General features: G+C 39.3%; 1 protein-coding gene across 1 annotated transcript in view; it reads left to right on the top strand.

Moving 5' to 3' along the window:
• coro1b (coronin, actin binding protein, 1B) overlaps nt 1-12,083 on the top strand; it is a 37,348-nt gene that overhangs the window by 4,838 nt on the left and 20,427 nt on the right. The window contains exons 2-5 of the mRNA XM_079841917.1: nt 2,841-3,046; nt 3,208-3,330; nt 4,449-4,578; nt 9,914-10,095. Of these exons, the coding sequence (XP_079698043.1) occupies nt 2,843-3,046; nt 3,208-3,330; nt 4,449-4,578; nt 9,914-10,095 (639 nt within the window). The 5' untranslated portion in view covers nt 2,841-2,842. The remainder of the gene's footprint in view (nt 1-2,840; nt 3,047-3,207; nt 3,331-4,448; nt 4,579-9,913; nt 10,096-12,083) is intronic.

The raw sequence follows: 12,083 nt of genomic DNA, 5'->3' as shown, positions 1-12,083 counted from the left end.
TGACTCTCTGTGGTCATTAAAAATCCCAGGATGTCCTTCGATAAAGAGTAGGGGTGTAACCCCGGCATCCAGGCCAAATTTGCCCATTGGCCGCTGTCCATCATGGCCTCCTAATCATCCATATATATATATATATACGATTGGCTTCATCACTCTGTCTCCTCTCCACCAATCAGCTGGTGAGTGGTGAGCATTGAGGCTCGATATGGCTGCTGTCGCATCATCCAGGCGGATGCTGCACATTTGTGGTGGTTGAGGAGATTCCCTCCTTCCATATGTAAAATGCTTTGAATGCCTAGAAAAGCACTATATAAATGTAACAAATTATGTAGTTAAAACTATAAAGAATTCTAAGCATACGATTTTCTAAGCTGTTTGTTTAAAATGTTGCTTTTTTTCAAATTAAACACCCACATTCAAGTGTTGATAAAAAAGGATGCACGAAGCTAGAATATATACCTTTAACTGTAGCCTACTTTAACTCTTTCCATTTAACTGAGAGTACACTTCAAAGTATACTTTCATAAATAAAAAAAATAAAAATGTTAGAATAAGAATTTGACTAGAAAAATATCAGTATACCTATAAGTTCGCTTGTGGTAAAGTTGCAGTACAAATGAAAAACTTAATTGTGAACTAGTTGTGTACTCAAAGTTTGCTACTGTTACACTTAAAGTATACTTAAAAGTGGGCCAATTTAGTCCCACGTAGTATTGAAACAGTACACTTACAAGTTTACTTCTAGTACATTGATATTCGTATACTTATAGTATACTTGAAAATATGCTTGAACTTTACTTAATGCTTAGTAAAATTTACTTGAAGTATACAGGGAGTGCAGAATTATTAGGCACGTTGATTTTCTGATCATATTTTTTTTCCAGGCACATTTGACCAATTCCAAACCACAGTAATCCTAATAACTACTATTGATTTAGTATTTAATAATGTATAAGTGATATATAATTGTTCATGAAGGCTGGAAATGAAAATCACCTTATATTCAGGTGTGCAGAATTATTAGGCATGTTTTCTTTTACAGATAAATTGAGCCAAAAAAGAGATTTAACTCAGACTGAAAAGTCAAAAAGTATTAAATGCCCATGAGAAGGAGGCAATACTAATGCAATACTAGACATTGCAGTTAAGGCATGACCATTGGGCAGTGAAATGCTCGTTGGGTCAGCAGGATCTGACAAAAACAGGTGGTGAAGAAAAGACACCTGTTAACTGCAAAAGAATTAAGAATTAAGGTGAAGAATTAAGGGTGAAACCATCAGGAACCCTTTAGTCTCCAGCGCCACCATTTTCCAGAGCTGCAACCTACCTGGAGTCTCCAGAAGTGCAAGGTGTCAGGATCTCAGAGACTTCAGTTAGGTAAAGAATCCTAAAAAATGACCCCCACTAGATAAGAATCACAAGCTGAAGTGTTGTAAAATACATGAAGCCTGCTTTTTTATAGGCTTTATAGGTTTTATAGGTTGAGAGTGACTCTTGAAGGACCAGCACCACATCCTCTAGTACCACTGTTTGAAGAATTCATCTTCCAGAATCTGGCAGTACGTTTTGGGAGTTCATTTTAGTCCATCTCTGCAAAACGGACTTCAGGATGGACTAAAATGAACTCCCAAAACGTACTGCCAGATTCTGGAAGATGAATTCTTCAAACAGTGGTACTAGAGGATGTGGTGCTGGTCCTTCAAGAGTCACTCTCAACCTATCTGTCCATAAAGCCTATAAAAAAACCTTCATGTATTTTACAACACTTCAGCTTGTGATTCTTATCTAGTGGGGGTCATTTTTTAGGATTCTTTACCTAACTGAAGTCTCTGAGATCCTGACACCTTGCACTTCTGGAGACTCCAGGTAGGTTGCAGCTCTGGAAAATGGTGGCGCTGGAGACTAAAGGGTTCCTGATGGTTTCACCCTTAATTCTTCACCTTAATTCTTAATTCTTTTGCAGTTAACAGGTGTCTTTACTCCGCCACATGTTTTTGTCTGACCCTGCTGACCCAACGAGCATTTCACTGCCCAATGGTCATGCCTTAACTGCAATGTCTAGTATTGCATTAGTATTGCCTCCTTCTCATGGGCATTTAATACTTTTTGACTTTTCAGTCTGAGTTAAATCTCTTTTTTGGCTCAATTTATCTGTAAAAGAAAACATGCCTAATAATTCTGCACACCTGAATATAAGGTGTTTTTCATTTCCAGCCTTCATGAACAATTATATATAACTTATACATTATTAAATACTAAATCAATAGTAGTTATTAGGATTACTGTGGTTTGGAATTGGTCAAATGTGCCTGGAAAAAAAATATGATCAGAAAATCAACGTGCCTAATAATTCTGCACTCCCTGTACTTATTTTTTGTAAGGGTTACTCTGGAGGCAGTCATATGCAAATATATTTGCCCATGTGATGTAACAGATCCTGCAATATCAAAACGAGCCGTGTTTTATTTAAATAAATGCTTTGTTTATAATGAGGAGGACGTGTAACGCTTTGAAACTTGCAGGATGTTCTAATGGTACAAAGACCTCTTATATGTTAAAAGATCAAGGCAAAATTTGATTTCTCATGTCATGACCCCATTAAGATTTGCCTAATCGACTTATTGAAGTCATTGCAATATTGGCATATTGAATTGTGATCAGTCTTTTTTCTTGCATTTATTTATTTTGCTTTCTTTTATGTTAATTTTGTACTTATTTTATGTATAATTTATTAACATGATTTATTTTTGCTTTATGAAATATTAACATAATACTATTCCATGATTGGTTGATTTATTAATGATGTCTACTAACTGTACGTTCCACTCTTCTGCCCACAGTCATGTCCTTCAGGAGGGGTGTTGTCAGGCAGAGTAAGTTCAGGCATGTGTTCGCCCAGGCTTGGAAGGCTGAGCATTGTCTTGATGATGTCAGAGTATCACGAGTGACATGGGACGGTCCGCTGTGTGCTGCCAATCCGAAGTTCATTGCTGTTGTCATTGAGGCTGGAGGAGGCGGAGCCTTTCTTGTGTTTCCGCTCACCAAGGTTGGCATGCACTCTCTCTGCGATAGGCAAAAACAATGCCTTTAATGTGCTATGAGGATTTACAGTTGGTGTTTAAGATATTTACAGTAGTTTGCATAATCAAACTAACATTTTCATAAAATTGGTTCAGCTCACATAGGTTTTGTTTCTCTTCCCACTAGAGCGGTCGAGTGGACCAGAACACCCCGGCTGTGTGCGGACACGCCGCTCCAGTGCTGGATGTGCAGTGGTGCCCACATGATGACAACATTATTGCCAGTGCCTCAGAGGATTGCACTGTCAAGGTTTGTTTTATTCCCATTTTATATCCTCATTTATGAATGGTGAATAAGGTGTCTTTATGAATATTCTTTGCATGAAGACATGAAGATAGCATCCCCTTAAAATGGTGTTTTTGAACCAAACAACTTAATAATCTATGTAAAAATATAGTACACATTTTCCCAAGTAATATACATACTGTATATCAAAAGTTTGGAAACTTTTGGTGTTTTATAAATATTAAATATTATTATGAAATATTATTATAATCTTAAATATTGTATTTGAATATATTTTAAAACGTAATCCATTCGTGTGATGCAAAGCTGAATTTTCAACATCACTACTCCAGTCGGTCACATGACCCATCAGAAATCATTTTAATATGCTCAGTGCTCAATTATTAACAATGGTTCCTATTATTATAAATGTTGAAATGTTTTTGCTCCTTAACATTTTTGTGGAAATCGTGACTTTTTTTATTTTTATTAATTAAATATAATTGCAATATAATATATTATATTAAAATTATTATTTATATTATTCCTTTGATGCAAAGCTTATTGCACATCAGCCATTCTTCCAGTTTTCCTGGTCACATGATTCTTCTGAAATCATTCTAATATGCTGATTTGATATTCATTTAAAAAAGAATTTTACAGCATACATTTGAACAGCATACATTTGAATATAAATATTTTGTAACAATTTAAATTCAATGTGTCATTGCTGAATAAATGTATTAATTTCTTTTTTCTTTTTTTTTTATCCACCCCGAACTTTGGAATGGCAGTTTCCACAAAAATATTAAGCAGTATTAAATTGTTTTCAACATTGATAATAATAAGAAATGACAGACTTTTACGTTGTTACAAAATGTTTCTATTTCAAATAGACATGTTCTATTTATCAAGGAATCCTGAAGAAAATATATCATGGTTTCTATAAACATTAAAAACCAGAGTTTTTCTCATTTCACTTTGATAATAATGGTAAATGTTTCTCAAGCAGCAGCAAATCAGCATATTAGTATGATTTCTGAAGGATCATGTGACACAGAAGACTTGCGTATTATATGGAAATAAAACAAAAACCACTTCTAAAACCACTTTTTGAGATGCTCTGTGTTTTTGCATAACAGATTTGGCAGATTCCTGACGGAGGTCTTACATCTCCCATGTCTGAAGCTGCTGTGACCCTCGAGGGCCACAGTAAAAGAGTGGGCATCCTAGCCTGGCACCCTTCTGCTCTCAATATCCTGTTGACTGCAGGTAAGCTCTTCCTTTGTCTATATATACTTTGTGGCTCACAGTGCTTGGATTAAGTCTGTTCTGGCACACTCTATTTCTGGTATCTGCTCTAATTCTAGTGTCTTAAACCTGCTTTACATCTTTTACCAAGCCCTAATTTTGGATGTTGGCATTTGTTGATGTTTTGTGCCCCTTCAAAGTACTTGAAAAGACAATAGAGCTGTCAGTCGATTAAAAATGAATTGCATGACAGGCTGACTCGAATGAAATAAATCTCAATTAATTGAATATATCAATATTTGTTTAGAAACGCCACCAAATGAAGATATTTGAAGACGTTACACTCGAGGCAGACAAATGAATAGGGATCGCAAAAAGTGGTTTTAGAAGTGTTTTTTGTTTTATTTCCATATAATTAAGAAATAGGGGTTGATATCTATGTCAACACATCAACAGAAGTAACATAAATAAATCTCTTATATAAAACTGAACCTGATTGATTGATTTAAAGGCACAAACAGACAAAGAAAGGCAGTTTTGGGTGTGATTTGCATTAGCATGTAAATATCTGAGATGCAAATCTTAACTCTTAAACTGGGCCTCTATCATACACCCGGCGCAATGCGATGCCAGACGTAAATGTTTTTTGTTATCATTTTCACGTCCTGCGCCACGTTGTTTAAATAGCAAATGCACTCACACCCATCTTTTCGGCCATGGGCGTGCTGGTCTGAAAACGAGGTGTGTTCAGGCGCTTTGTTGGCGCGTTAATATTTTGAGGAACTGAAAACGACTGTGCCATTGACCAATAAAAACCTGATCTAAAGTCAATAGTGCAGTATTTTTTGTGTTAGCATGTTAGTAATGTGCGCTTATAGGCGGGTCCACAACGTGCATATACACTGCTTATTACACACACAGGGACGCGCAGCAGCACACAAACATTTTTAAATATTAAAAATAAAAGGATTCGTCTCTGGAGAAGAGTTCAGTCTTTCCGCTCGCAAATTCCACCATGTAAATAGCGAATCCGCCATGGGGCAAGCACAACTTACTTTTAAAGGGAATGGGAGATGAGACGCTGCACGTTACGCCCAAAACACGCCCATGACTCATTAAGAGACTAGGTACAACCCTTTTGGACCATGCGCCTGGCGCGCCTACCGTTTTTTCCGTTAGACTAGCAAAAGTGGATTCGGACACGCCCTAAGTGCACCTGTGCCATGCGCTTCAGACCATGTGCTCGGATTATTAAAATAGGGCCCTTTATTTCAATTGTCCACTTTAGACCATAGACTGTAAAAAAAATATGGACGTAGTGTCCGTGACGTCACCCACAGGATTCTGAAGAGCAGTTTTGAAGCGTAAAGTATGGACGAGATGGCTCTCGCCACCTTGGTAGCGCATCACCGCGCTCCACTCCCGGATAATAGAAAATGGGCAAAGAGGCGGGACGTGGGTGGAGCTGAGGTGACATGACAACTAACAGACAGCAGATAAATGGCTATCCACCTGTCACTCAAAGTGGCCACGCCCTTAATTATGCAGAACTTTAATGCTTTATATCAGGGGTTTCCAAACTTTATGATGCCAAGGACCCCCAATATGATGAACCTTTTATGTGGGACCCCCTTCCTTAAATCAATTAATATTTTTTTTATGTATGAAAAACATTAAAAACTGTTAGATAAATTGTAAGTGTGACATTATAAATACTACATATTGTTTCCAAACTTAAATTGGCTATATTTAAAGGGATAGTTCACCCAAAAATGAAAATTATCCCACAATTTACTCACTCTCAAGTCATCTTAGGTGTATATGACATTGTTCTTTCAGACGAATACAATCAGAGTTATATAGGCTCTCCCAAGCTTTATAATGGCAGTGAATAGCTGCCCAAAATTTGAATCCCAAAAAAGTAAAACCATCCATCATAAGTGCCCCATATGGCCCCGGGGGTTATCTGGCCTTCTGAAATAAATCGATAGGTGTGTGTAAGAAAAATATCCATAATATTTAAAAATTCTGGAAAGTTTGTATACAGCAAGACACATTTAGATATGAAACAGTTAGAATATTCGTAAGACTTTAACCATTTTTGTTTTGTCTTTTTTAATTCTCTGAAATTTTCTGGGGACCTCTTAGAACCTGCTGGAGGACCCCTGGGGGTCCCCGGACCCCAGTTTGAAAACTCCTGCTTTATATAATGTAAACGAATGAGTTATAAAAAAAAATCTCCCCCCTCACAGTTGTCATGAAGAGCTATATTAGCCGTATAGACCAAACCCACAATTTGTATATAAACATGTTTTATTCTGCTGTAAAGTTGGGTGTTTTAACATGGGGCTCAATGAGATTCTGCTCCCTTCTGGAGCCTGTCTCTAGTGGCCAGTCGATGAATTGCAGTTTAATCACTTCTGTATTGGCTTCAAGAAAAACTGCGGGAGGTAGCTGCTTGCTTTAGACATTCTAATAAGTAACTTTGCAACTACATGTCAGCAACTACATAACAGACTCCCATAACAGACATTACTCACTATAAGTAACTTTGTAAATACATGTCAACTTATACTGCTAACCCTAACACCTAACCCTAACCTAACAGTCTACTAATACTCTAATGAGAGTTAGTTGACATGTCTCTGAACCAATTTTGATACCAGAGCAAAAACTGTTGAATTAAGTATTTAAAAAAAAAATGTTGTCCTGTTTTGTCTTGTCCATTTTTTATCACTGTCAATCATCGCAGTTTCTGATTCAATGGCACATTTAAATATGGTTGTCAATCCAGACCCTTTGCAGAGTACTGAGGAGCATGAAAAACTAAACTTGTATTGAGATCGTGAATGGGTAATAAACAGAAAACAAGAGAAGACTAGAATGTCTAAAGTGCAAGCTCACTGAATTCTGCACTCTTGCAGTTTTTCTGTTTTACTTTTACCATTGTTTTTCTATGTAAACACGTGCTAGACAGACGTATAACCGCTGTGCTTGGGTCTTTTGCAGCGTCTCGTGGATGACACAGCGTTCTAAAAACGCTCAAGTTAAAATCTGTTTAACTGTTAAAAAACACATCCCGTTTCCCCCCCCACTCCACTGCCTGCGTCCCACGTTTTTCAAAGCAAAAACGAATTCTGTGTGAACGAGCCCTAACACATGTACACCTTCAAAATTACGGCATATTTACTTCACTGTTTCAGCAGAACAAACAGCCTACAACATAGCTCGGCAGCTATAATTCACAGGGGCGATTATTAAAAATATCATGTCATGGCAATGGGAAGCCACAGGTGCCGCTTCACTCGCCGTCTCAGCGTAGAAAGCTGAAGCAGGCTCTGATATAGATGGCATATTTTCTCCTTCTCGCTCATCTTTCCCTAAATTTTGAAAAAGCGTAATATTGAACTTTGTGCACCTGCCGTTGTCACCGTATGTTAATGAAGATAACCGCGTTGGCTATGAAAAACAATTAGACAGTTCTTTCATCAACAATTAGAGAGACAATTTAACAATTCATAATTTTTTTTAAGCAATCAGAAATCTGATTGCTACGCCACTGCTTCACACACAGCATTAATCCTAGAAAATTGCTATAGATTTGCTAGTGCCTGCTGTGTAAATGCAAACATGTCCCGAGATCAATTCTGGGATCGATTCCGGGATGGGGACCTAGTAACATTGCTGGGATCAGTCCCTGTGTGAACAAAAGGTAGGATCAATGTCGTAAGGGGTGTGTCTTCGTGATGACACTGAAGCTGAGATCATTAGCCAGCTAAGTGGAACAGTACACGCTAGTTTATAATTGAATCAGAAAAAATTGCACAAGCGAGAGAGAGAGCAATCGCAGATCATTTGCAAACTTAAAGGAACACTCCACTTTTTTTGAAAATAGGCTCATTTTACAAGTCCCCTAGAGTTAAATAGTTGAGTTTTACCGTTTTTGAATCCATTCAGCCGATCTTTGTTTCTGGCGGTAGCACTTTTAGCATAGCTTAGCATACATCATTGATTCTAAACAGTCCATTAGCATCTCATTCAAAAAATGACCAAAGACACTTTCAATATTTTTCCTATTTAAAACTTGACTCTTCTGCAGTTACATCGTGTGCTAAGACCAACTGAAAATTAAAAGTTGCGATTTTCTACACCTATATGGCTAGGAACTACTTTCTCATTCCAGCGTAATAGTCGCGGATCTTCGCGGCCGTACCATGGCTGCAGCGGCGCAATGATTCGTTGGTATTCTGTGAAACATGGTGGTAGTATACACCTTCGACTTACTATCACAGCCCTTAACAACACACAGAACCATGGCTAATCACACAGATAAATCCACAACACAATTTGTCAGCTGCAAGCCTGAAACTTTCTCTGCAACTACATGAACTTAGTGCCGGTCACATTGAAAGTTACCTAGCTGGGCTACTTTCAGATGCTGCGTAATATCATTGTGGTGCTGCAGCCATGGTACTGCCGCGAAGATCCGGGACTATTACGCTGGAATGAGAAAGTAGTTCCTAGCCATATAGGTGTAGAAAATCGCAACTTTTAATTTTCAGTTGGTCTTAGCACACGATGTAACGGCAGAAGAGTCAAGTTTTAAATAGGAAAAATATTGAAAGTGTCTTTGGTCATTTTTTGAATGAGATGCTAATGGACTGTTTAGAATCAATGATGTATGCTAAGCTATGCTAAAAGTGCTACCGCCAGATAAAAAGATCGGCTGAATGGATTCAAAAAAGGTAAAACTCAACTATTTAACTCTAGGGGACTTGTAAAATGAGCCTATTTTCAAAAAAAGTGGAGTGTTCCTTTAAGATGCTGCGGAGACATTACACGTCGCATCAGTTTCACGTCTTTACAGGATCTTTACGGGATGTGTGTGAGCGGCGCATGCACAGATTCCAGTAAATCACTGGCAGTGTGAATGAACCAAAATCAAACGATCCCAGGACAAATCCTGGGACACATTATCAGTGTATTTTCCGGAATCTCTGTGTGAAAGGTGCTTTACTGACTAGCACGTCTGATTGGCCTTAGCGTTCATGCGCTCAACATATATGATTGTAATTTGCTGCGATGCTCAACGCTCGTTAAAAACACGCTGTAAAAAGAAACCTTTGACGCTCAGAGAGCGCTCAAACAAACACGAACCAGAGCATTTGAAAGCAGAGTCTATCAGCGGGTACTGAATATACCTGGTACTCCGTACTACCAGTACTGCAGAAATGCTGGTACCATCAACCTTTTTTTTAGTAGTACCAGTACATTTGACAACCCTAGTGAGTAGAATGTTCAAAGTGGAGCATCGAAATAAAGTGTAACATGTTGATCTTGTTTGCCCATGTTCTAGGATGTGATAATGTCCTCTGTGTGTGGGATGTGGGCACCGGGGAGATGGTGTACCAGCTGAGTGACGCCCATCCAGACCTGATATACAGCGTGAGCTGGAACCGAGAGGGCAGCGTCCTGTGCACCACCTGTAAAGACAAAGCCTTACGAGTCATTGATCCCCGGCGTGGAACCGTCCTTAAGGTCAGCACGTTCATTCCTGTATTTTGTAAAGCAATGTAGCTCAGATTCGAAAGTTTGGGGTTGGTAAGACTGTTTTGGAAAGAAGTCTCTTATGCTCACCAAGGCTGCATTTAGTTGATCAATTGAATGCATCCTTCCTGAATAAAAGGATTCATTTCTTTCAAAAACAACACCAAACTGACTACTGTACTGACACCAAAACTTCAGTGTAGATACAGGAGATCTCATAGTCATAATGTTCCTAATAGGCCGAAATGATACAGGTGTACAATGTAAACATGGGCATTAAGTGCACCTGAGGACTGACAGGATTATTCTAAGAATTTTTATTGAGCAGCTGTTGGTGATCTCAGGCATCTACATGAGGCCAGCAGCTGTTGTGTACTGGGTGGGACGTGTCCATGATGATCGGTCCGAATGCAATGATACAACGTCCTACCTGCCTCTCAACATATGTATTTGCACACCTCCACACACCTACTTGCACAGACATTACATGTCATCAGCACGTTTCATGTTTCGAGTTGTAAACAGACAATCACCGAGCACAGCAAACAAAAAGCAGCCACCATTTACGCTTCCTCCTGAACCAAAACAACAAACACAACAAAACCCGCCCAATTGCTACTCAAAACAAGCCCAATCGCGTTTCAGGGGGGCTTCCCCGGTAAAAATCACATTTGGGGGTAAAATATGTGTTTTTTTGGCATGGTTGCCTACTAAAAATTGCATTCCCGGGGCTAAATATCACATAATTGGGGTCGCTTCAACCCGCCGACATGAAAAACAGCCTCGCTAGCAAAAACTCGCTAGCGTTGCCTGAGAAAGATGAGACATGGCTCTGTTGTGGCTCTCAGCATGTGGAAAAGCAAACGGTTCTTAGAAGGCTCCTCAGTCGAACCAACTATGAACTGGGATTAGGACTGGCTCTGAACTAGCACCCGGTTCATTCTGGTGGAAAAGGGGTAAGATAGGGTTTTGGGTAGGGTTAGGGTGTGGTTGGGGAATGCAGCTCCACCAAGCGGCAACCTCCCGCAGTTTCTCTTGAAGCCAATACGGAAGTGACTTAAACTGCAATTCATCGACTGGCCACTAGAGACAAACTCCAGAAGGGAGCAGAATCTCATTGAGCCCCATGTTAAAATGCCCAACTTTACAGCAGAAAAAAACATGTTTACAGCCTGTTACAAATTGTGGTTTTGGCCTATACGGCTAATTTTGCCCTTCATGACAACTGTGAGGGGGGTAAATATTTTGTATAACTCATTCGTTTACATTATATAAAGTTCTGCATAATTAAGGGCGTGGCCACTTTGAGTGACAGGTGGATTGCTTGTTTGTCTGCTGTCTGTTAGTCATCACGTCACGTCACATCAGCTCCGCCCACGTCCCGCCTCTTTGCCCATTTTCTGTTATCTGGGAGTGACGGGTGGCCAAGATGGCAACGGCCAGCTCGCCCCTACTTTACGCTTCAAAACTGCTCTTCAGAATCCTATGGGTGACGTCATGGACACTACGTCCATATTTTTTTTACAGTTTATGAGCTCCACCCATCATGCCCACAGTAGGTCAACAGAGGGGGAGCTGGAGCTCCAGATAGGGGGGAGGGGGGACTGGAGGTAATGGCTCTGCAGTGAGTAGCCTTTCCAAACAGTTAAAATGACAAATAAATGCATACTGTGAGAGCGCTCCACAACAAATGTTCCACAATCAAAATTTTTCTGATCAATGCACGTTTTAAACAGCTTATTGTACATGTAAGTTATTCGCCATTCTAAATGAATGGCCGTTACTTCTACATTTTACTCTTAAGCGTACTTGCACTTTTTCTTGCGTACCGCTACTTCTCGCTTTTATAACGGATCAATTGTCTGTGCAATATGACTGTGACTGAAGCCCAATTGTTTAATTAAGTGGCGCGTGAATCATTGTAGGTGCGTTCACCTGCGCTCTCCAAAAGTGTTATGATTTACACGAGCCGTTCCTAT

This window comes from Gobio gobio (assembly GCF_949357685.1).
Source record: "Gobio gobio genome assembly, chromosome: 2".
Lineage (NCBI taxonomy): Eukaryota > Metazoa > Chordata > Actinopteri > Cypriniformes > Gobionidae > Gobio > Gobio gobio.
Note: the sequence above shows the minus strand (reverse complement) of the source record. Positions and strands in the feature narration are given on the sequence as shown.